This window comes from Pleurodeles waltl, chromosome 5 (genome assembly GCF_031143425.1).
Source record: "Pleurodeles waltl isolate 20211129_DDA chromosome 5, aPleWal1.hap1.20221129, whole genome shotgun sequence".
NCBI classification, from domain to species: Eukaryota; Metazoa; Chordata; class Amphibia; order Caudata; family Salamandridae; genus Pleurodeles; species Pleurodeles waltl.
The window spans coordinates 1,133,517,789-1,133,544,552 of NC_090444.1; the positions used below are offsets into that span (position 1 = coordinate 1,133,517,789).

Genomic DNA, 26,764 nt, shown 5'->3' on the forward strand with positions numbered 1-26,764 from the left:
CAAGGAGATACTGCAGAGTGCACAAGTTTGGGGAGCCTTAGAGAAGTGTGAAGGCAAATGGGCGAAGAAAAGAGACAAGAGGAAGAGTGATTGCATAGAGCAGCCAGCTAAAACATTATCGGATACTGGTACAATAAAGATGTTACCAATGAGAGAGACTGCCGGAGGGGTTCTTGTCCATGTACCCTGGACTAGAGGTGATATTCTGTCATTTACAAATGATTTCCCCAGGCTGAGGGAGAAACCAGTAGAGTGGTACCAGCAGACAGACAGGTTTGTGAAGCTTGTGAAATGTCTCTGGGAAGATCTGAATACTCTCTTTGAGATCATAGTTCCAGCTTACTTGTGGATTGAGTTCAAAAGGAGCGTAGATTGGCCAACCGAGGAAGCGGCAAGGGACAGAAACATAGGGGCACTGTCTCCTGATGTGATGAAATATTATTATAAGGTGATTGAGATTCTGAAAATGAGAGTTTCGCCGAAGACTATTGATTGGCAAAGGATTATTTGAACGGCTCAGGAAGTCAAGGAGTCGATACATGCCTATTATGAGAGGTTGTTAAAGGCGTTTAAGCATTACAGCGGCACAGAGGTTATTGAGGCGAAGGACATGAATCACCTTGTGTTTAGGTTTGTGGAAGGGTTGAGACCTGAGATTGGCTAGGTGATTAAGAATCATTTGATTTGCTGGCAGGCAAAGCCGATTGATGAGGTGTTGCATTATGCGAAGTACTGGAGCGATGAGATTGTGTTGAAGCAGAGAAAGTTGAAGGAGAAAGCGATGGTGATGCAAATCAAGGCAGCGCAGACAGGGATGCAGGGAGGTTTTTTACAGCAGATAGTTTAGGAGCTGCAGGGAAACGGGATGTTTCAGACGTAAGTGAGAGGTGGAGGTCGAGGAGGTTTTGTGAACCGCAGTCCAGACTTGAACACTGTAGTAGTTCAAAATGATGCACAGGCAATGAAGAAGATGTTACCTTGTCATGCTTGCTGGTTCGTTGGACACTGGAAGCAGGAGTGTCCAATGATGGTGCAGGATGGTGCTATTCAACAAAGCAATGACGTCAGTACATTCCATAATATGAAAGGACCAAGATTGAGAGGTCCAAATCCAAATTTTCAGAATAATGTGAATCAAATGCAGGGGTTTCAACCCATGCAGCAGGTGCAGATGCCACGCATACAGCCAATACAGTTACAACAAATGCAAAAGCAGGTCCCCATGGTACATAGGCAGCAAATGCAAGTGCCTCTAGCCCCAATGGAACAGCAACAGGTGATGCTTCCTCAACAGGTCACAGGTCAAAGAATGAGTCAGAATAACACAGTGCAACAGTACCCATTGCATAGTGAGAATAGAATAAACGATGAATGGTCTGATGAGAGTTCAGACGATCCTTAGAGGTAGATCAGAGAGGACTCTATGTTCAGGGGAAGGTTATGGGTCACAAGGTTTTATTCTTAGATGACACAGGAGCTACACGCTCCACAGTCAGAAGTGCAGAGGTTCCGAAATTGCCCCTTTCGGGAAGGACAGTTAAGGTAGTCGGAGTAGCTAACCAACTCCTGACTAACCCGATCACAGATCCGGTTCAGGTTGAGCTTGGCACTTTCCAAGGATTGCACAAATTTGTGGTTTGTGATTCAAGTCCCGTATCCCTCTTGGGAAGAGACTTATTATGCAAGACGAAGTGTTAAATCACCTGTTCCAATGAGGGAATTGAGGTCCAGACTAACAGTGATGATGAAGGGGAGGAACAGGGTTCAGAGCCTGAAACTGAGACCACAGATGAGGAATATCCTCTGATTAATTTCTTTCCGATGTTCACAGTGGCTGATCTCCTGGCAGATTTGCAGGGAACAGTTCAAGAAAAGGTCTGGGATTTGACAGGAAAAGAAGTAGGGCTGATAAAAGGAGTAGAACCAGTTAAAGTCAGTGTGAAGCCGAATGTTGCGTTCCCCCAGATACCGCAGTATCATATGGCGCAAGATGTCCTTATCAAGGTTGCGCAAATCATTGCAGACTTTGTGAAAGAAGGTGATGAGCAGTCCATGTAAATCACCAATAATGGGACTTAGAAAGCCTTGTGGGAAGGTTCGGATTGTCCAAGATTCAAGGAAGATCAATGACATAATAATAAAATGTTGCCCAGTAGTGCCAAATCCTGCTGTGATTATGTTTCAGATTCCATGTGATGCAGAATGGTTCACAGTAGTCGATCTGTCCCAAGATTTATTTTCTGTGCCTCTTCATGAGGACAGCCAGTTTCTCTTCAGTTTTAAATTCCTGGACAAGGTCTACAGTTGGTGTTGAATTCCTCAAGGGTTTTCGGAATCACCTTCTATATTCAACCAGCTATTGAAGAAGAATTTGAAGACATTGGAGCTGCCTTTCCAATCAACTCTAGTGCAGTACATTGATGATTTGTTGATCGTGTCCAAAACAGGGGACGAGTGCATGTATGATTCGATTGCCTTACTGAATCACTTGGGAAAGAAGGGGCACAAGGTGTCCCCAAAGAAATTGCAATACTGTCAGAAAGAGGTGAAGTATTTGGATCATCAAATTGAGAAAGGGTCAAGGAAGTTATCCAGAGAAAGAATAACTGCAGTGTTACAGATGAATCCCCCAACAACACGGAGAGATGTTAGGATGTTTCTAGGAATGGTGGGATACTGTCGTCAGTGGATCCTGAATTTCTCAGTCATCTCCAAGCCATTGGTGAGACTGACGGTTAAAGAGGGGCCGGATGCTTTAGTTTTGGGAGAGAAGGAAATGAGAGCATTCACTGAGTTTAGAGAGAGCATGTTTAGGGCTCCAGCTTTGGGTATGCCTGAATATACGAAGTCTTTTGTTCTGTTTTGTCATGAACGTGATGCATGTTCTTTGACTGTCTTGACACAGGTCCATGGAGGTGCAAACCGACCAGTAGCATATTTTTCAGTTACTCTGGACCCAGTTGCAGCAGCCTTACCGGGTTGTCTGCGTGCAGTAGCAGCAGTTGGACAAAGCCTCACACAGTGTGAAGGCATAGTGATGGGACATCCTTTAAAAGTCATGGTCCCTCACTCAGTTGAAATCCTCCTAACATGAACGAAAACGCAGCACATGACAATTGCCAGATTGGCAAAATAAGAAACGATTATATTGGGGTCACCAAATGTAACGTTAAAGAGTTGTACAGTGTTGAACCCGGCAACTTTGCTTCCAAATGAGAATACAGAGGTTGAAAATCTGGAAGATGTAGAACATGATTGTCTTGAGGTAACAGAAATGTGCACCAAACCAAGGCCCGATATTAAGGATACCCAATTAGAAATAAATGACCAAATTATCTTTTTGATGGCTCATGTTTGAGAGACTCAGTAGAAGTGCTGAGAGACAGATATGCTGTATGCACGATTTCTGGTATCCTGGAAGCGTCCTGGCTTCAAGGAGTGTATTCTGCCCAAGTAGCTGAGATGGTAGCTCTTACCAGAGCTTGTCATGTCTCTGCTCAGATGAGAGTCATTATCTATACTGATAGTCAGTATGGATTTGGAATTGTTCATGATTTTGGCCAGCTATGGTCTCAGAGGGGTTATCTGACCTCTTCTGGTTCGCCAGTCAAAAATGGTGAAAGAGTTAAGGAATTGTTGCATGCAATTCAGTTACCTCATGAAATTGTCGTCGTGAAATACAGTGCACACCTGAAGTCACAAGGCTTTGTTTCAATGGGAAATGGATATGCGGATCAAGTCGCAAGGTTTTGCGCATTGAACTGCATATCGTTTAAGGATCAATGGGAATTGTTACCTGAGCAAGAAAATGAGACATGTATAGGTTACGCATTGAGGGTGATTGACACGTTACAAGAGTTGAATTTGTTGCAGGGACGTGCCAGCAAAGGTGAGAAGCATTCTTGGGTTAGGATGCAATGCGTACCAAGACCAGATGATTTGTGGGTTTCAGACGAAGGGAAATGGTTTTGCTGAACAGTCTCTTGTCACAATTTGCAAGGTTTTATCATGGTCAAGCACACATTGGGAGGGATGCCATGATTAGGTTGTGCAAGATTGACTGGTTTAACCCAAAGTTCAGACAGACTGCAGAGGTGATTTGCCATTGTTGTGTCACCTGCCAACAGATGAACGCGGGGAAAGGGACAGTGGTGAATTTGAGCCACATTGGAAGAGCTGGACGTCCATTTAGCAGAATGCAGTTGGATTTCATTGAGATGCCTGTGTGCAGAGGTTTGAGGTATGTGTTGGTGATAGTGTGTATCTTTAGTCATTGGATTGAAGCATATCCTACACGCAGGAATGACAGCCTCACAGTAGCGAAGCTGTTGTTTAGGGAATTGATACCACGTTTCGGTTTTCCGATCTCTTTAGAATCAGATAGAGGAAGTCACATCAACAATGAGGTGGTTAGGTTGCTGTGTGCAGCATAGTTGCATTGTACCTACCGCCCTGAAGCATCAGGACTAGTGGAACAGATGAATTGTACCCTGAAGTCGAGAATGGCGAAAATGTATGCAGCCACAAATTTGAAATGGCCTGACGCATTGCCTTTAGTGTTGATGTCAATGAGATATACACCTAACAAGAAAACAGGACTGTCTCCACATGAGATTCTCATGGGTCGAGCTATGAGACTGCCCGTGGTGCCTGTGAATGCTCTTGTGAATATCACCGATGATATGGTGTTGAACTGCTGCAAGGGTCTGGCTGATATGGTCCGCTCTTTTTTCTCACCAGTTGGAAGCCACCACCCTGCCACCGATTCATCATCCAGGACACAACCTAGGAGCTGGTGATTGGGTTGTCATCAAGAAACACGTAAGGAAGACGTGCTTGGAGCCACGTTGGAAAGGACCCTACCAAGTGATACTAACAACTACCACTGCTGTGAAATGTGCAGGAGTTCCCAACTCGATCCACGCCAGTCACACGAAAAAGGTGACGTGTCCAACCAATGAGAAAGTTAAGTTGTTGAAAGTACCAACAACAGACAAGGAAGTCCCAGGGCCGGAGAGTGATCGAAGGGGAACTGAGACAGAAGGAGAGCCTGTTGAGGACAGCTTGGTCACTCCAGTAAGAGACGAGGGAGAAAAGATCCAGGGAGGTGATGGTGAGCCTATCTCAAATGAGGCTGCAGGAGAGCCTAGTCAGAGGGAGGTTCTCCCAGAAGTAGACGATTATGAGAATGAGCCAGAGCACTTGACAGACCCAGAAGGCGAAGGAGCCAAGGTGGAGGAGAGTCAGAGGGTCCAGACTCCTTCTGAGCAGATTGCAGGTCTATCAAGCAAAACACCATGGAGCAAAGAGAGTTAGAAGGGTTGCCACAGGAAAGATCAAAGACTAAAGCGATACAGAAAGGAGACAAGTGGCCAGAATTGCACATGAAAAGGGGAGAAGTGGTTGTCGAAGATGCAATAGAGGAAGAAGTTGACACAACAAGGAAAGGAGATCTAAGTGAAGGAGAGTTGCAAGGCGATCGCAAGTTGAAAAGAAAGAGAGTAGCAAGTAGAAGGTACGCAGGTCCTGAATGGGTGGATGCAATGACAGCTGAATGGCAACATGAGTTTCTGGCATTCTGGTTTGATTGAGAAGTCCCAGGTCAATACTTGGACACCTGAGTCTGGCTGAAGAGACTGAATTGGTGTAAAGATTTGAGCTAAATTTGAAAAGAAACTGAGAATTTACCGGATGAGACTTTGAAAACCTGAATTTTACTTTGAAAAAAGATTTCGACAAGCTGCTAACTGAAATTGACAAAGGATCCTGGGAGTGAAACTAAAAGCTGTAAATAATTGCTGAAAGAAGATTTTGTTTTAACTTTGCTGCGAGATAGGGACATTTTCAACCATCCTCTGTTGTTGCTGTTTTGAATTAACCGTCTTCCACTTTCTGATTATCTACAGATCATGGCTAACACTAGACAGGATAGTAGAGGGAGTAGGCAATGTAAATATTTGAGCGTTGGTTTAGGTGTTGTGTTTGTGATACTGATTGTGGTTGTGATTGTGGGTATGACACTAATGGCTAAGAGTGTGGCTAACAATGCTACAGTTCTTGAAACTTCTACTGCACTAACAGCTTGGGAGAGGTTTGAGCTGGATGAGAAATATCTGTCTGAGGGAACTAATGCAAAAGGGGAACTTTCTGCTAACGTTTTCTATCGCTTGCTGATTGAGTATGAGATATTAGATAGAGCAGGACTCCCATGTACGCTACGCTACTAAATACAATCAAAAGCTTGTACAATAAGACCTTTGCCAAAGTTAGATGGGGACCAAATGGTGAAGTAACCAGAGAGAGGGGAGTGAGACAAGGGTTTGTTTTAGCCCCAACCCTCTTCCTTATTTTCATAAATGCTTGCATTCCTTATCTTTTTGCTTGTGATAACGATGCTCCCAAACTAGGGGGGGTGAAGACACCATGGGGGTCATTCTGACCTCGGCGGTAAAAGGCGCCTACCGCCGGTCAGAAATCCTCCATAATCCCGCCGCGGTCGCGGAAACCCGCCACGGTCATTCTGACCCGCAGAAGGCAAACCTCCGAAAATCCGACCGCCACAACAGACCGCCAGACCAGCGGTCGGCGGAAAGGTGGAGGTGACAAAACCTCCACCGCCACGCCAACAGAAATACGCCCATGCCATTACGACCCACGAATCCACGCGGCGGTCATTCAAACGCGGTATTCCATTGGCGGGACACACCGCCGCGGTCAGAATACACACAAACGAACAAAACTCAGCCACATTGGACGATTTGAATCCCACACACCTGATACACATACACACACCACTCCCACACACACAATACAATATAAAACACCCACCCACATCACCCACAAACCCCTACGCTAAAAAATTCGTAAGGAAGGCAAGAGCGAGACACCAGCATCCAAAAAATAACAGCCACAGCCACTCAACACCATCACCCACACACTATCCACACACAAAACAACACACACCACCACACTCAACTCACTTAAATACACATACTCCACCCCACAGATCATACACACCACCCCATGGCACCCCAAAGACAACCCCGCTTCACAGACGAAGAACTCAGGGTCATGGTGGAGGAAATCGTTCGGGTAGAGCCCCAGCTGTTCGGCACACAGATACAATACACCAGCATTGCCCGGAGGACGGAGCTATGGCAGAGGATTGTCGACAGGGTGAACGCAGTGGGACAGCACCCCAGAAATCGGGAAGATATCAGGAAGCGATGGAACGACCTACGGGGGAAGTTGCGTTCCATGGTATCCAGGCACAACATCGCCGTGCAGAAGACTGGCGGAGGACCCCCACCTCAACCCCCACAATTCACATCATGGGAGGAGGAAGTCTTGAACATCCTGCATCCTGACGGCCTCGCAGGAGTCGGCGGAGGAATGGATACTGGTAAGTTGAAGCTTCAATACTGCTTCCCCCCCACCTGCATGCCAAATCAGACCCCAACCCTCACCCCCATCCTCGAACCCCACCCTCACCCCCACCCCCATCCTCACACCCACCCTCACCCCCACCACCATCCTCACCCCCACCCCCAGCACACCTATTCCCCGCCAATGTCTCACCATCACAACCCACACATCCCAAAACCTAGGCCTGCATGCGTCCACTAAGCATGGACACCCATCACCAAAGCATGCCCAATGCATATACACATCCCCCCCACAAGCCACCCTCACCAAAGCCCCCACACACGAATGCCAGCACTTGGGGACACGGGAACCCACAGATACACCCATATGCCACACATTGAAACTATAACCATACCTCTATACCCCTGCAGGACCCGACCGTCAACACACCGCGGCGGAGGGGCCAGAATTCTCCACACCCCCCACCCAAGAGGCCGTCAGCGATGACAGCAGCTCTGTCGACCTGGACACCGATGACCAGCCCGGACCATCGGGGACCTCTGGACAGTCGGTTCCCCTCACACAGGCCCAGGCCACTACAGACCCAAACCCCTCTGGGAACACCAGCACAGCTCCCACCCAGCGGGCCCATGCCTCTGTCTCCAGGGCGCGTCAATCTGCGGTGTGTCTACCACTACAGGGCACCCAGGATAACCCACCACCCCAACAACAACAGGGACCTGGGGGCAGTGGTAGTGGGCACACCGGCCAGGGGGCAGAGGCCCAGGGAAACAGGGCAACTCGGAGGGCAGCTGTGCGACAGGGGGGGGAGGAGAGGCCCAGGGAACCCACTCTCCACGAGGTCCTCACCACCATCATGGGAGCATACAACCGCTCCCAGGAGACGATGGCGACGGTACTGGCCCGGTTCCAGGAGATCCAGGTACTGCAGGAGGAACACTATCGGGGGTACAGGGAGGACATCAGAGCCATCAACACCACCCTGGTTACCATGGTAGGGCTGCTGCAGGACCTCGTCAACAACAGGGCGGACACTGAACAACACCCAAGGGCCCCTGCCACTAGCCTGGACCAAGAACAGCCAACCACCTCCGCCGGCGCTAGTGGACAGGAGGCCCCCGCACAGCAGCAGCCCACCAGACCCCCACCTCCTGCAGGAGAAGAACCACCCCGCAAGAGGGCCCTGAGATCTCGCAAGAAGACAGAGTAGGATGTCAAGACCCCCGCCAGCAATGGATACCACCTGATGTCATCCCACTGTCCCACATTGTCACCCTGTCCATCCTTGAACTGCCCATGCTCCATCTCTCCACAGGCCTCTGGACAATGCACCTGTGTGACTGTTACTCTGGACTCTGCCATGGACATTCCTTCACCATAGCCCCCACCCACTTGAAACCACCCATCCCATTTTGAGCACTTCAATAAACACCTATTTTGCACCAAAATATCTGGAGTCTGGCTGTGATTTCAATAGATTGTAATTGACATGACAGTGCAAATATGTCCTTGTACATGGTGAAGTCAACAAACAGCTGCCACAAAGCTGTAGTCCATGGGGAAATGAAGCACAGGACTCGTAGTGGGGACCCCAGATCTGAAATAGGGAGGGAAAAGCCACAACTCAGTCATCATACACTGGGGCAAATAGACAGGCAGCAGAGATGCTGGAGAGTAGTTAACATTTACTAAATTATCTTTGAAATGTTACCTGTGTCCTATTGGAAGTACTGTTCAATGATTCTGTCCCTGTTGTCTGTTTCAGCCCCGTCGTCTTCCTCCTCGTCACTCTCCTCAGGTTCCACCGCTGCCACAACACCACCGTCTCGACCATCCTCCTGCAGGAAAGGCACCTGGCGGCGCAAAGCCAGGTTGTGAAGCATGCAGCAGGCCACGATGATGTGACACACCTTCTTAGGTGAGTACATTAGGGATCCACCTGTCATATGCAGGCACCTAAACCTGGCCTTTAGGAGGCCAAAGGTGCGTTCGATCACCCTCCTAGTACGCCCATGGGCCTCATTGTACCGTTCCTCTGCCCTGGTCCGGGGATTCCTTACTGGGGTCAGTAGCCACGACAGGTTGGGGTACCCAGAGTCCCCCACTAGCCATACACGGTGTCTCTGTAGCTGTTCCATCACGTAAGGGATGCTGCTATTCCTGAGGATGTAGGCGTCATGCACTGACCCTGGGAATTTGGCATTTACATGCGAGATGTACTGGTCAGCCAAACACACCACCTGGATGTTCATTGAATGGTAGTTTTTTCTGTTCCTGTACACCTGCTCCCTGTCTCTTGGGGGAACCAAAGCCACATGGGTCCCATCAATGGCACCAATTACGTTGGGAATATGTCCAAGGGCGTAGAAATCACCCTTCACTGTAGCCAATTCGCCCACCTCAGGGAAAATGATGTAGCTCCTCACGGATTTCATCAGGGCAGACAACACTCTGGATAACACCTTCGAAAACATGGGCTGAGACATCCCAGAAGCAATTCCCACGGTTGTCTGAAATGACCCACTTGCCAAGAAATGGAGTACTGACATGACCTGCACCAGAGGGGGAATCCCTGTGGGTTGGCGGATAGGGGACATCAGGTCGGGCTCCAGCTGGGCACACAGTTCATGGATAGTGGCACGGTTAAGACGGTAGGTCAGGATAATGTGGCGTTCTTCCATTGTCGACAGGTCCACCAGCGGTCGGTACACGGGAGGATTCATCCGTCTCCTCGCCAAACCCAGCGGACGGTGCCTAGGAAGGACAACATGGAGCACACAGTCAAGCAACCCACAGGTACGTACTCACAGCTAGAACAGTATACGATTCTCTATGCAGTGAATGGCGTGTCTGAGTGGCTATGCAAGGCCTAGGCCTGTGTGACGCAGTTGAAATTGAGCCATGTGGGCCCTGGAAATGGCGGCTGCCTGACCTGTGAAGTGTGACAATGGGATGTGAGGTCAATGCGCTGGCGTGGCACACCGCGGCGGGCGGCGGGCGAAGACCGCGGCGCAAACCCGCATTGGTTAACATTGAAGCCTATGGGTTTCAGGAGCCAATGGCGAAGGGCGCCGGCGGTGGCGGGACGCACCGCCGCGGTACGCACCGCCGCGGACGTGACCGCCATTTTCTATCTACTTATCCACTTGCGACTTGAACTTTCACAGGAGAGGACCTATACTGCAAGTGTTGCTGTGACCTCGGTCTGGAAGGGACAATGGCTGCTGCGCCTGGGGAAAGGGCCCCTGCCTTCACTGGAGAGGAGTTGGAGAAACTTGTGGATGGGGTCCTCCCCCAGTATGCGCTACTCTACGGTCCTCCAGACCAACAAGTGAGTTTAATTCAATCTGGATTTGGGGCCACTGGCTGGCTTGGGGGCCTGGCGGGGGGCCTGGCGGGGATGGGGGGCATGTTGGGCCTGGCGGGGGTCCTGGCGGGGGGCCTGGCGGGGATGGGGGGCGTTGGGCCTGGCGGGGGGCATGGCGGGGGGCCTGGCGGGGACGGGGGGCATGTTGGGCCTGGCGGGGGTCCTGGCGGGGGGCCTGGCGGGGATGGGGGGCATGTTGGGCCTGGCGGGGGGCATGGCGGGGGGCCTGGCGGGGATGGGGGTCGTTGGGCCTGGCGGGGGTCCTGGCGGGGGGCCTGGCGGGGATGGGGGGCATGTTGGGCCTGGCGGGGGTCCTGGCGGGGGGCCTGGCGGGGATGGGGGGCATGTTGGGCCTGGCGGGGGGCATGGCGGGGGGCCTGGCGGGGATGGGGGGCGTTGGGCCACTGGAAAGGAAAATGCTGACAAACTTGAACGTGGTATTTCTCCCTCCCTGTACGTGTCACATAGGTCCGCGCCCATGAGAAGATCGGGATTTGGCGTGCCATCGCCAAGGAAGTCCGGACCCTGGGGGTCCACAATCGACGGGGCACCCACTGCCGCAAGAGGTGGGAGGACATCCGCCGCGGGACCAAGAAGACCGCCGAGTCTCTGCTGGGGATGGCCTCCCAACGTAGGCGGGGTGCCTGCCGTCAACTGAGCCCCCTGATGTTCCGGATCCTGGCGGTGGCCTACCCTGAATTGGATGGGCGCGTGAGGGCAGCACAGCAGACACAAGGGGGTGAGTACAAGCATTATCTACTCTGTTGTCGCGCAGTGGAGGTGTCTGGTTGGGGGAGGAGGGCTGGGGGTCCCCCTAGGCCAGGGCGATATCTGTAGGCTGGGCACCCCCGTAAGCCCATGTGTCCCCAGCCACCACCCTCAGTAGTTTGTCAGTACAGCCATCCCTGGGCCGTGTCATCCATGGGTGCAGTTGTCAACTCTAGGCGTGTAGGGCATGTTCCACGGAATGCGTAGCGGACCCCAAGTGCGCAACTTAGTGCAGGGGGCATCTGTGTCTGTCATGTCCGCTAACTGTACCGGAGATCCATGTACTCAATATCCCTTTATTTCTCTCTCCCCCCCCTTTTTGTTTGTCTTTCTGTGCTTGTGTGCATCAGCATCATCAGGCGGAGGAGAAGTGGCATCGGGGCAGGAGGGAGCTGCATCTCACATGGCCCAGGAGGGCCATGCCACAGAGTCAGACTGGACCAGTGAGACGGAGGGCGAGGGGAGCTCCACAACGGGGACGACTGGACCCTGCAGCGACACGGACACGTCCTCGGAAGGGGGCTCCCTTGCGGGGGTGGCACCATCCGTGCCCCCCGCCATTACAGGTACAGCCGCCACCCAGCGCACCATCTCCGCCCTCCCAGCAGCCCCTCAGCGTTCGCCCCGTGCCCGCTCTGCCAGGAAGCCAGGCATCTCCTTCGCCCCAGGCACCTCAGGCCCTGCCCCTGTTACCCCCGCTGCCCTCAGTGAGGAGGTCATTGACCTCCTCCGAACGCTCATTGTTGGGCAGACTACCCTTTTGAATGCCATCCAGGGGGTGGAGAGGGAGGTTCATCGCAGCAATGCGTACCTGGAGGGCATTCATTCGGGTCAGGCTGCCCATCAGCGATCGTTCCAGGCTCTGGCCTCAGCACTGACGGCAGCCATTGTCCCTGTCTCCTGCCTGCCTCTACTAACTCCCTCCTCCCAGTCTCCTGTTCCTCTGCCTGTCCCACCCACACCATCAGACCAGCCTGCACACACCTCAACACCCAAGAGAAGCTCATCCAAACATAAGCACCACAGATCACGCAGACATTCACACACGCAACATTCCGATGCAGACATGCCAACAGTCACTACCACCTCTGTGACCCCCACCTCCTCGTCTCCCTCCTCCCTCCCTGTGACGTCTACACTCACACCTCCATTCACCTCACCATCAGCCAGTGTTTCCATCACCAGCACACCCTCCACTCCAGTCCGCACACGTGCAGTCACCACCCCCACTGCCATTTACACGTCCCCTGTGTCCTCTCCCACTGTGTCTGTCACCCCCTCTTCCACACCACACAAACGCAGCCACCCACCCACCCAACAGCCATCCACCTCACGACAGCCTATCCCTCCTGCACCTGCACCCAAAGACAGCAAACGTGACTCACCTACAACCACATCCTCTCCCTCCACTCCCATTCCCACTGTACCTACCACTCTCCATTGTCCCAAGAAGCTCTTCCTCGCCACTACTAACTTCTTTCCTGACCCTGAGCCCCCCCCTCCTTCTCGTCGGGGTAAGAAGAGCACCTCAGCCACCACCAGCCCTGCAGCCCCCTTGACAAGGGTGCAGGGGTATTGGAGCCCGCCAGCCCGCATGTCTGGATCTTCGCCCAGCAGCAAGGGGACAGCCAGCCCACCCCCTGGGAAGAGGAGCAGAAGGCGGAAGGGGCGCCGCAGGAGCCCGCCTTCTACATCCCCCCCGGACACCACCCAGAGACAGTCACCAGCCACAGCTCCAAAGGGAGGAAAGGGCCACAGGCCCACGACTAAGGAGGGCAAGGGCAGCAAGTCGGAGAGGTCAGGCAGCAGGCCTGCTGCCCAGGAGGAGCCCACAACCCCCATAGCCGCTGCCCCGGGAGGAACCGGCACAGCTGCCCCGGGAGAGCCCACCACCCCCATACCTGCTGCCCAGGGAGGACCCAGCCCAGCTGGCCAGGAGGGCCCCACCACCCACAGCCCAGGTGGGCAGTGAAGGAGCACCATCCCCGCTGCCCAGGAGGGCACCACCAGGCAATTAGCAGTTGGCCATAGACCGTCCGCCGTCTCAAGAACCGCTCCGCTGGGCCCCGCCGTCTCACGCACCGCTCCGCTGGGCCCCGCCGTCTCAAGCACCGCTCCGCTGGGCCCCGCCGTCTCAAGAACCGCTGAACTGGGCCCTTCAAGGCAAGGAGCGCTGAACTGGGCCCCGCCGTCTCAAGCACCGCTCCGCTGGGCCCCGACGTCTCAAGAACCGCTGAACTGGGCCCTTCAGGGCAAGGACCGCTGAACTGGGCCCCGCCGTCTCAAGCACCGCTCCGCTGGGCCCCGCCGTCTCAAGAACCGCTGAACTGGGCCCTTCAGGGCAAGGACCGCTGAACTGGGCCCCGCCGTCTCAAGCACCGCTCCGCTGGGCCCCGCCGTCTCAAGAACCGCTGAACTGGGCCCTTCAGGGCAAGGACCGCTGAACTGGGCCCCGCCGTCTCAAGAACCGCTGAACTGGGCCCTTCAAGGCAAGGACCGCTGAACTGGGCCCCGCCGTCTCAAGAACCGCTGAACTGGGCCCTTCAAGGCAAGGAGCGCTGAACTGGGCCCCGCCGTCTCAAGAACCGCTGAACTGGGCCCTTCAAGGCAAGAACCGCTGGCCCTTTGGCAGACGTGGCAGGGCAGGATCTATCTCGGGCAGGGCTGCAGGATGTCCTCTGGCCAACTTGCCTCCTCCAGTGGCAGTGGGGTCTGTTATGGACTGTATGGACTGTGGCTTTGCTCTCCCCAGGATGGCCCAGTGGGCATGGCTTTGCTCTCCCCAGGATGGCCCAGTGGGCAGGCCACCCACTGTATGGACTGTATGGACTGTGGCTTTGCTCTCCCCAGGATGGCCCAGTGGGCAGGCCACCCACTGTATGGACTGTATGGACTGTGGCTTTGCTCTCCCCAGGATGGCCCAGTGGGCAGGCCACCCACTGTATGGACTGTATGGACTGTCGCTTTGCTCTCCCCAGGATGGCCCAGTGGGCAGGCCACCCACTGTATGGACTGTATGGACTGTGGCTTTGCTCTCCCCAGGATGGCCCAGTGGGCAGGCCACCCACTGTATGGATTGTATGGACTGTGGCTTTGCTCTCCCCAGGATGGCCCAGTGGGCAGGCCACCCACTGTATGGACTGTATGGACTGTGGCTTTGCTCTCCCCAGGATGGCCCAGTGGGCAGGCCACCCACTGTATGGACTGTTTGGACTGTGGCTTTGCTCTCCCCAGGATATGGACTGTTTGGACTGTGGCTTTGCTCTCCCCAGGATGGCCCAGTGGGCAGGCCACCCACTGTATGGACTGTTTGGACTGTGGCTTTGCTCTCCCCAGGATGGCCCAGTGGTCATGGAGTCCCCTCGTGGATCTGGCGTCGTGTACTCAAGTGGCTGAGGTGCCCCCCCTTCCCTTCCCCCTGAGGTGCCTGTCCTATTTTCTTTCTGATGCCCCTGCAGTGTTCTCTCCGTGGAGTTCTTGTCGTGGGACTGGGCCTTGCCCCTTTGCACAGGACCCCTGTGATCCACGGACAGTGGTTGGACTACATTTAGTAGCTGTATATATTTTGTACATAGTTTATTTATTTATTGGGATTACTGGTGTACATTTTTCAATATATCTGCCCGTTTAAGATCTCTTCTTTTGGTCTTTGCATTATTTCGGAGGGGGGTGGTTTGTGGGTTGTGACAGTGATCTGTGGGAATGCATTGATGTGTGTGTTGTAGTGGGTGTGGGTGGGTGGGTGTGTGCCGGTAAGCTTTTCCCTCCCCTGTGTCGTAGGTGCAGTACTCACCGATGTCTTCCGCGCCGCCGGGCGTGCTCCTGGTATATGAGCAGGAATAGGAGTGCGGGGATGACCTGCAACTCTGGTTCCATACTGCCGGAATCTCGCGTGGAGTGCGTAGAGGTGAGCGTTTTCCCGTTCGTAGTCTGTTTCCGCCGTGTTCTTATCGGCGGTGCTCCCGCCCCGGAAAAGGTGGCAGATTGGTGGGTCGTAATAGGGTGGGCGGTACATTGTCTGCCGCCTGGCTGTTGGCGGGAACCGCCGCGCTGTTTGTTTGTACCGCTGTGGCGGTCGGAGTGTTAAGTTGGCGGGCTGTGTTGGCGGTTCCCGCCAGGGTCAGAATTGCATATTTAAGACCGCCGGCCTGTTGGCGGCTTGGCCGCCGCTTTATCACCGACCGCCAGGGTCAGAATGAGGGCCCATGTCTGCTTTTTGCGGATGATACATTATTGCTATCCCAAACTGCGTCTGGTTTACCAAACTTACTCCAAAAATTCACATCCTTCTGTAGAGATCAGGGTCTTGAAGTGAACTCTACGAAAACAAGGTATATGATCTTTGGTGACAATAAACACAAAGTAAGAAAGAACATCTTTATGGAAGGGGTAGAGTTGGAGAGAGTTGCCGAATTTGTGTATTTGGGGGTTAGACTGGAGGATATGCATAGATGGCAGACTCAGATAGCAAGGGCTCATATGTCACTAAAGCTGAACCTGGGTGGTGTACTGAGATTTGTGAACAGGTCCCCCAGGTTTGAAATCACTCCAGCAATGGAAATATACAAGTTACAAGTAAGAGGGAACGTTCTTTATGGAGCGAAACTATGGGGACATGAAAACCTTAAGGATCTGAAGATTGCTGAAAACTTCTTTATAAAGTCTATCCTTAGAATACCCACTAGTTCTCCTACGTTGCCTGTACGCATGGACGTGAACCTCGATTCTATTGCTCATATAGCAGTGACCAATACTATATTGGATCAGACTATGGTCCTTGGACGTGCTTAGCCCGTATAGAATATGGTTGAAAGTCTTGACAAGTGGAAACAACGCGGAAAAAATTCCCTGGTGCAAGTATGTTAGGGCTAGTCTGTCTAAACTTGGGCGGGCCCATTTTTGGATGGCTCCTAATAATTTACCCAAAAATGCGGCACAAGTTGTAAAGGATGGATATTGGCGGTGGCTAAAAGTGGGGAATTTAACAGAGGTCCCTCTAGGTAGTTTGACGGACAAGGTTACATTAGTCAAATGTCACTATGAGTGTGAATCGTATGGATTTGATTACTTTTCCTCGAGCCCGCGCCCTTTACATCAGATTCAGGCTAGGCTCCCTTTCGCTACGTTCTTTTACCTGTAATTGGTCTAATGATGATTCTTATGCCAATCTTTGTCCGATGGGCTGCTCCCTTCCTGAATTTAGTGCTCATGTACTGTTTCATTGTCCTGCTTACGATAGACAACGAAATAAGTGTATCGTCCCTCTTTGTAGAATTATGGGTTTCCAGAACCGTTTTACTGCCCTCAGAATTTTTAGGTCTAATACTGAGGGCATGGTGGCATTTGCCTTAGCAAGCTATTTAGATGAAATTTGGTGTGTTAGAATAAAAATTTTAAAATCATCCCATTAACAGGAGTTTATATTGGGAACGTCTTGTATTCTCATTTAACCCATCTCTCGTTTTTAAATTAGGAATATATTTGTGTCATGATATTTATTATGGAAAATTTAATATTTATTTTATCACAATTTTATATGGTTTGTTCTTAAAGGGAAAATGTCTTACATTCAAGGACTTTTACACAAGGACTTTTTATCTATAGTATACTTTTGTAAAATTGTAATTTTTTGTGATGTGCTTTATGGTATCTGTGTTTTACCGAAATAAAGCTATGATGATGATGATGAGTGAGTATGTTGAGACAATGGAAGCGAAGAATTGTTTTGTGTGTACGCAGATTCCTGTTTCGGTACAAGAGGGGGTTACCTATCATACGTTGCAGTTAATGTATGGGATAAGCTGTAGTCTGCTACTAATAAGATTTTATAACCAGGAGGAGATTCAATATTTCTACTCTAATCCTGACCTTGTGTTTTATTATGTGCCTATAATAGAGGATTTGATTGGGGTAGCTAGATAGTATAAATGATTTGTTTACCCGACATTGACAATTAGTACATCTTATCCACATCGCAATAATTTGACATGCTTGCTTACATCTGTAGGGAAAAGCTTTTGAGATCACACGGAGGACAGAAGGAGGGCATTAAAGGGTAAATTAGAAAAAGGATTGCAGCAGTGAGCTTTTGCTAGTAGTGAAAGTTATGGTGCAATTAGGGAGCAAGGGAAGTTAGTTTTAGATGCATTACACGTAGGGAAGCTTTGCATATCTAGACCGAAATCATATTATGACAGCGTATTTGTGGGAATGAGTGAATGTAAGCATGTGTTTTTGTTTCAGAGTAAATGGACGTTCATGTTAAATGGACAGGATCCAGCGATCCCAGGGATCTACTATATATGTGGGCTTAATGCTTATTACCGTCTTCCAAAGGGATGGTATGGGACGTGTTATTTGGGGTTAGTTTTCCCAAAGATATACCAAATTGAAGATATAAAGAAGTTTCCGAAATTGTCTGAATTACATCGTACTAGACATAAGAGAGAGACCACTGCTGGTGTAGTGGGAGACATATTTGGGGCAATAATTCCTTCAGTGGGAGTTATCTTAAATTCGATAAAGATTAGAAAGTTGTCTACTATTGTGGATAACATGCTGACATATTTTTCAGGGGCTATACTCCTGATGGATACTGAACTTGCTGCGGGAGGGCTATGACTCTTCAAAACAGGCTTACTTTAGACATTCTTTTAGCGAAATATGGTGGAGTTTGTAGGATGCCTAATGAGCTTCATTGTTGTGCATATATACCAGAAAATAGTAATGAGATTAGAAGTATGCTTACTAACTTGACTAAGGATAGTACAGACTTGAAGGAATTGAAAGAACCAGGTGTTTGGGAAAAGGTTGGGAAAGGTTTTGCTTCAGTGGGGAATTGGCTTAGCAATATATGGCATGGGATATTGTCTAAAATAATCCAGGGAATATTGATTGTTATAGTTTGTCTATTTGGATTGTGGGCGGCATGGAAAATTAGCAAGAGGATAAAATTGAATATGGCAAAACATAATAAGAGGAGGGAGGAAAAAGAAAGGGAAAAATTGTTTAGGGAAAAATTCAAGGGGAAGCCAATAAGGGAAGAGATTGACTTGAAAGAATTTTAGCTGATGTAAAATTTGTGGGGGAAAAGTTTTGTGATGACATGAGTCATCAGAGGAGGGATTGTTGGAGAGGGTCTTTCAAAAGCAATATTAATACGAAAAGCTTGCAATATATTGTGTGATGAAGCCGCTTAGAAAATGTGTTAAGATAGAAAATAATGCACACGTTTGAAATGTGCCCACGGGGAGTGGCTACCAATGTATACAAAGGCTAATGAAAAAGCTTAATAATTTTGAATTATTATGCAATAATGTTTTGAATTTATATTAGTATATCATAATTAGAGTTATGTGTTAAGAGTTTGCTATATTAATAAGAAGGGCCTTAGCTTAGCGAGGGCCTGGGCCTAGCTGCCTGGCTTCATATTAAACTGTATTTTCTAATGTGTAATGTGCTGTTTTCCTGAAGGACACAAAGCTGTATTTTTCCAGAAGTTATGTGTGTGTAGCCGTAGTAAATTCTTTCTCATGAGAACCGGTTTGCTCAAGGCGATGTTGTTGCTAGCTGCAACAGTGTAATTCGTAACAGGTGCAAGGTTACCCGTACTAGGAGAAGGCAATGAAGACACCGACTGGAGCACAAAGTGTAACATTTTCTACCTGACATTCCAACCGTTGACGACGTCAATAACATAGACCAATCTGCGACGTGAGAACTGCAAATTGTGGAAAATTCTATCAAGGTGCTTACCAAATTATTGGCCAGAGATAATGATGCATCAAAATGTATCCAATGAGAAATTAGGGACTAGTTAGGCAGTTTTGATTTAACGGCGTAACCCAAGGAAATAGACACACACTTCTTCTTCTACTTTAACGGATACACTTTCCACTTGCCACTTTGCCATTTCGCCATTCCGTTTCCCCTTTTGAGCTACTGAGCTATTATTTTTTCAATGTTTGCTTTGATACCTTAATCCATCCTCTATCCTATTCTTGACCGATGCTATCTTCTCCTCTATCTAAGGGAAGTAATGTTACTTAGCTATGTTACCTTAAGACTTTTCCCCGTCCTATCCTTGCTGATGCTGGTGAACTAATGTCCTGAGGACGAAGACTGATGCTGCTTGCTGGTCTATTGGATTGGTAACTATCTGATGCAAATTGTGATTGTCTACTTGCCTTTCCTTTCTAGGTACCAACTGCTATTTGATAGAGGCCTTAGTTTAGATGTTTTCCAAATTCGTGTTCACTAAATGTTTTGCATGAAGCCCAACATGCGGATGTTACTTTGAGGTTAGTTAAGGGGTTCACTAATCTTATGCAAATAGATAAATAACTGAGTTCTTGCTTTGTTGAAACATGTACTAATGAGACTCTGCTAAGTTGATTCATATTAATGATGTGCCTAACTGCTGAATGAATATAGCTGATGCATTTATTAAGGTGTGTTTTGATTACTTATTAGGATTGCTTTGCGTGATTTATTGATATTGAGATTAACAGACATGATATTAGATTGTAACTAATAGGGAAATAAATATCCTAACGCTTAAAGAAACTGGTGTGGTTATTCATGACTGAAAGGTCATGGTGAGTTCAATTATTGAGTCTTATTGATTGTTACCAATTAGTGACTGAAATTATTGATTGCACATTGATTTGTTGATTTGATTAGAAAATATTTCGTACTGGGAAATCTCCAAGCGTGGTTCAAGGGTTTGTCGACCTAAACGCATCTCCTTGTAAGTTTACTTATTAAGGCTCTGACGTAGTAACAAACTCCATAAATTTTGCGCTATACGGGTCTAGCACCAAAGTATAAATATGGAGTTAGTTTTCCACCGAAGTGGAGTAAAAAAAATATTAATGCTAATTCAGTGCAAACAGAGTATAAATTTGCCCCTTATTACAATGACATCATTAGCCTTGGAAGATAACGATCTAGTGGGCTCACATTGAATCATCGTTTACCACAGCTTCAGCTGAAATGTGTCAATCCAGGGTTCCTTCAACATATTCTTCTCAGGGTTGTGCACTGGTCGGTCATACTGTTTGCCAATTTGAAAACACATCCTGCCAATCAGCCTTCTTGTGTTGCTCCAACTGACAAACTAGGGCAATGGGTGTATTACCTACATTTTGTTCATTGAAGTGGTAACACCAAATTCCACTAAGTCTTCACACAATATATTAATTGGAAGTGGAATTTAGGGAGATGAGGATGTTGGCAAGATCTGCATGAGATGAATTTGAAGAAAGATAATTGTGGGAGGGTGTCATATGCGAAACTACTTGTTGTTGATGTGCATTCAGGTCTTCAATATTTGTTCATTGAAGACACCTTCAATACTCTTTAACACTACAGCAGATTTGTGCACTTCGTAGTGGCTTATCCTAGCCACATGAACAACCTTCCCCTGTCAATCCTGGCAACGGGCACATTATCTATGGGATCAGTGCCTGGTTTTCTCTCCATTTTTATTACTTGTGCATACCTTTCTGCAGAGTGTTTTTGGACTCCATTTACTTTCATGTGAGCTTCTACTTGACTTCTCCACCTACATGTGTTGCTTCATCTGGAACTTAGCTAACCTTAAAAAGATAACCACTTGAACACCTTGACTTAGGCACACCTGGTCCATTTAGAATACACAAGGGTTTCCACATCCTGGATTTGCACTCAGTGGATCAAGTTTGTCAGCCAAGAGAAAGTCTACAGTGGACAAAACATGTGTTGGTTGGCCATACTATGCTGTTCATTGATCTACTTCGTTACACTATTGTACCATCTGCTTGATCTTTCTCATTATTCATTATGAAGAAGTAAAAGAGCGTATGGATTTACACATGAACTAAATACAGAATCTTATTATAGTTCTGTAACTCTCGACACTCAGAATGTGTGTGCCAACCATATCTATATTTTTTATACTTAGCCTTGTTTGGTGTGATGAGTTATCTTTGTATTATATGTAGAGACTTTGGTAGCATGAGTCCTTTGGGGGTTCCTTATTAACTTGTGAGTCTTTTGTTAATGTTGCGTCTGATGCTCTGCATTGCTAATGTTTTTCTTTTATTTTAGTTCTAATAACATGGCTTCTTTCTCTCACAGTGGCCTCAAGCTCCTGGTTTGATCATGTTAAAGGCTGGCACACTCACAAGGACGAGTTTAATATACTTTTCCTCCAATATGAGGACATGGTGAAGGTTGGTCAACAAATTAATCTTCTAATGAAATGAGAATAATTTGACAAATGCCTTCTACTAGCAAAATAAGAATTTGAGTTACGTTTCATTGCTTTGAATGTGTACTAAAAATGTCCTTTTTTAAGATGATATAAATTAGCCATACTGATGTTACAGTATCTAACATGTTGCATAATAATACAAATGTGGAAGATATTTGCCTTGTGCGGTTGGTGTGGGAGAGTGCATAAAGACATACACGTTCTAGTTCAGCTCCACAATTCTCTTTGGAAGAAGTTTCCACACAGTCAATTCAAAGGTTGCCTTACCGTAGCCTTGTGTTACCCCATTACCAGCACTGAAGAAACTAAAGCTTTACTCTTAGTGAGTTCAGTGGAGAAAGGATCAATATTTCAATTCAACAACAGATAATGGGCCTGATTACAACTTTGGCGGAGGGGGTTAATCTGTCCCAAATGTGACGGATATCCCGCCCGCTGTATTACGAGTCCATTATTTCCTATGGAACTCCTAATGTGGCGGGCGGGATATCCGTCACATCTGGGACAGATTAACCCCCTCCGCCAAGGTTGTAATCAGGCCCAATGTGTGGTACAAATCTTGTATTCCAAAAGAGCAAAAAAGTAATGGGCATATTTATACTCTGTTTGCGCCGGAATTGCGTCGTTTTTTTTTTACGCAATTCCGACGCAAAACTAACTCCATATTTATACTTTGGCGTTAGATGCGTCTAGCGCCAAAGTCCATGGAGTTTGCGTCATTTTTTAGCGTGGACACCTACTTTGCATTAATGATATGCAAGGTAGGCGTTCCCGTCTAAAAAAGTGACTCCAAGGCATGTGCGCCGTATTTACACTCCCGGGCAAAATTCACTCCCGGGAGTGGGCGGGTCAAAAAAAATGACGTCCAGCCGCTTTTGCGCTGTTTTTTAGCGCCTGGTCAGGGCAGGCGTTAAGGAACCTGTGGGCTCGGAAGGAGCCCAGAGGTGCCTCCCATGCCCCCAGGGACACCCCCTGCCACCCTTGCCCACCCCAGGAGGACACCCAAGGCTGGAGGGACCCATCCCAGGGACATTAAGGTAAGTTCAGGTAAGTATATATATTTTTTTTTTGTGGCATAGGGGGGCCTGATTTGTGCCCCCCTACATGCCACTATGCCCAATGACCATGCCCAGGGGACAGAAGTCCCCTGGGCATGGCCATTGGGCAAGGGGGCATGACTCCTGTCTTTGCTAAGACAGGAGTCATTTCAATGGGGGTTGGGAGTCGAAAAAAATGGCGCAAATCGGGTTGAGGCGAAAAATTTGCCTCAGCCTGACTTGCCCCATTTTTTGGTGTCCAAGCTCCATATTCCCCTACGCCGGCGCTGCCGGGTGTACGTCATTTTTTTTCACGCACATCAGGCAGCGCCGGCGGCTAACGCCGGCTAACGTCATTGAATAAATACGGCGCCCCATGGCGCTTCAGAATGGCGTTAGCCGGGGCTAATTTTTTTGACGCAAAACTGCGTTAGCGCAGTTTTGCGTCAAAAAGTATAAATATGGCCCTAAGTGCCTTAGAGGTTGGTCTATAGGATACCCTGTCACAAAAGTGATGAAGTAAGCTATCCACCACATTACAAGTGCACTAGGATATAATGCACATCTAATACCACAGCCAGGCTATCCATCAACTTTATAAAAACATATTCCATCCACTAAACTCAAAATCAGGATCTATGTTATTGACTAAAATGAATACCACGGAACCAGAAGAAAAGACACAACCTCCAAGAGCACACAGCTGAAGATAGGTTTCCAATGTGATCTTTAGACAAATTGGAAATGTAAGAAAGAAAAAAGGAGAACAATTAAGCTCAGTGTGTCATGTCAACTCAGGGCCAGGGGTGGCTCCTTTGTAATGGTGAAGGAGCCTCTCCCCCCTGGCTAAGCCAGGACCTGCAACATAAAACAATATTTAATTATAATTTTATCTTTCAGATGCTGCCTCAGCCAGCAGCATGTTCAGGGAGGTGGGAGGAAGGAGGCAGAGAGAGTGCACCTAAGTGCGCATGCGTGTTAGGCCAGCCATCTCAGGCTGGCCAAACACACAAGCTCACTTAAGTTTCTCCAGCTCAGCTGTGTTTAACAGCCGGGCTGGAAAAACTGCACAGACCCCAGGGTTGTGTCTGAGCGGCAGTCCAAGCGGCTCAGACCAATCCTGCCACTGCTTTCCTGCTAGGTTTAGCATGAAAGCAGCACCAGGATTGCTAGGGAGCCTGTGCTGGTGTCCCAATGAATGCTGGGAGACCACATTGAGGAAAGGAAGAAGAGTAACGTGGCAGGAGGCGATGGCAAAAGGTAAGTTTTTTTTTTATAAATGCCCCCGTCCTATCCCCCCGCTTCCCTCCCCCTGCCTACCCCTCCCCTTGAGATTTGTGGTGGCCACCGCTGCTCAGGGCATACATGTGCTTCACCAGAGAATATTCTTTAGATACTTTGAAACCTCCTCTCTCTATGGTTCTTAATTGAGCCAGATGACATTTGCTTCTCTCTTCTGCTGAGTATTCTATAAATCGTATGTATAGCTGGGAAAAAATAAGGGCATAAGCAACAGACTGAAGGAGGATAAATTATGTTGTCATGGTGCATGCTATTTAAGTCAGAAATGATACAGAATGGAGGCATGTAGAGAAACTGTACATTAAGATGGCCGAATGAGTTAAAACAACAACGCAATTTAAAAGGAAAAACATGCAGCAGACAGAACCCAGAGCTTCTTGCACCAAGTGTGAACAGAACTTCTAAAGTGGCCAAAGGTGAGTAAGTAACTGACAATTTGGCCTGCTTGAAATGTTATAAAATTATGGTAACATGTAACTATTTGACAAATTTTGGCCCTATGTGGCTTCACCTGGGTTATAGCTCAGGCAGCGTTTTCCACAGTGACAGCTTCAAAACCTAAATTACACTGTGTCACAATGTAAAATGAGTATGCAATGGGATTTGCAGAATCCAGTCAAAATCTACAGGCTAAAAGAACCTCAGGCCTACATCCTTGCATTCAAAACATTAAACTGCGATTTTGTTTTTAGTGCAGCCTCGTCCTTTAAATAATGTACTGCAAGGACGTACTGTGAGGAGCATGGAGTGGACCCCTTGATAACTGTATGTTCCCCCAATGCCCGTAGCTGGCATTCATAAAACGTCTACTGTGTGAATGGCTGCCACTTGCGATGATAGGTCGAAAGTCAAATAATATTTTGAAACCACAATTGCGGTCACAAACCACTGATACATTAAATTACAACCTTGACGGTCAGTCGCGGCTCGCTCCTATGTAAAAGGGCGGGGCGGCTGCAGTGCACAGGGGAAGGGAGAAGGGCACATTTAATAATTTTAAAAAAAGAAAGAAAAAAAACGTACCTCCTCTGTTGCTGCAGCTCCTCTGCTGCTCATCGCTGGTGCTGCAGGCACAAGCACTCAGCCTACCCTGCTCCAATCCTGACGCTGCTCAGAGCAGCATCAGGATTGGCTGTGAGCCCCCATCAAGGGCGCTCCCAGGCAGACTGGGAGCCTGTGCAGGCTCTCTCCAGCCCAGCAACTGTGTTGCCAGGCTGGAGAGAGCCTACAGCTCATGTAGGCACACATTTGCGCTGAGGGGAGTGCTCTGTGCACTCCTCTCCGAGGCTGTCATCCCCGATGCCCCGCCACTTTCACCAGGAAGGAATAATAAAACAAGTTTATTATTCCTTTGTGGTGAAAGCGTTGCAGCTTCTGCTGCTGGCGGGGTTGGGGTGACCCTTCTTCGCCCTTATGGAGGAGCCGCCCCCTGATGAAGGTGCTACAATGTATGCATTGCAACTCTGTGTTCTGTAATCTCGGAACCTGCGATAAAAAAAAATTGTCAGGTTTGCGACTTCCATAATCTTCCCTATATTTGTCTATTGATGAGGGTATAGGAGAGAGAGAAATGAGGGTTTAAAAGGAACAGAGAAGGCCTTATAAGTGGGAATGCTCAGCACATAGGTTAGAAAGCAAAAGAATGCATCATCATTAGGTGGGGTAGTTATGAAATAACTATGAAGAATATCTAGCAGACAGATAAAAAAGGGATTGCTTCTCAGCTACTCTATAGGAATGATCAGGCACATAGTTTAACCCCTTCTCTGCCAGGCCTTTTCCCCCTCCTGTGCCGAGCCTTTTTTTGGCTATTTGGAGCAGTTCGCGCTTAGGCCCTCATAACTTTTTGTTCACATAAGCTACCCACGCCAAATTTGCTTCCTTTTTTTCCAACATCCTAGGGATTCTAGAGGTACCCAGACTTTGTGGGTTCCCCAGAAGGAGGCCAAGAAATTAGCCAAAATACAGTGAAAATTTCGTTTTGTTAAACAAAATGTGAAAAAGGGGCTGCAGAAGAAGGCTTGTGGTTTTTTTCCCTGAAAAGGGCATCAACAAAGGGGTTGCGGTGCTAAAATCACCAGCTTCCCAGCTTTCAGGAACAGGCAGACTTGAATCAGAAAACCCAATTTTTCAACACAATTTTGGCATTTTACTGGGACATACCCCATTTTTACGATTTTTTGTGCTTTCAGCCTCCTTCCAGTCAGTGACAGAAATGGGCATGAAACCAATGCTGGATCCCAGAAACCGCAACATTTCTGAAATGTAGACAAAATTCTGAATTCAGCAAGGGGTAATTTGTGTAGATCCTACAAGGGTTTCCTACAGAAAATAACAACTGAAAAAGAAAAATATTGAAATTGAGGTGAAAAAAAATCAATTTTTCTCTACGTTTTACTCTGTAACTTTTTCCTGCAATGTTAGATTTTCGAAAGCAATATACCGTTATGTCTGCTGGACTCTTCTGGTTGCGGGGATATATAGGGCTTGTAGGTTCATCAAGAACTCTAGGTACCCAGAGCCAATAAATGGCCTGCACACTGCAGTGGGTTTTCATTCTATGCCGGGTATACAGCAATTCATTTGCTGAAATATAAAGAGTAAAAAAATAGCTATCAAGAAAACCTTTGTATTTCCAAAATGGGCACA

The 26,764-nt window shown here is 48.4% G+C and overlaps 1 protein-coding gene across 1 annotated transcript in view; it reads left to right on the plus strand.

Annotated features, from left to right (window-relative positions):
- The window catches only part of LOC138296315 (amine sulfotransferase-like), a 532,156-nt gene that overhangs the window by 205,097 nt on the left and 300,295 nt on the right, over positions 1–26,764 (plus strand). The window contains exon 5 of the mRNA XM_069235348.1: positions 21,641–21,735. Coding sequence (XP_069091449.1) covers positions 21,641–21,735 — 95 coding nt within the window. The remainder of the gene's footprint in view (positions 1–21,640; positions 21,736–26,764) is intronic.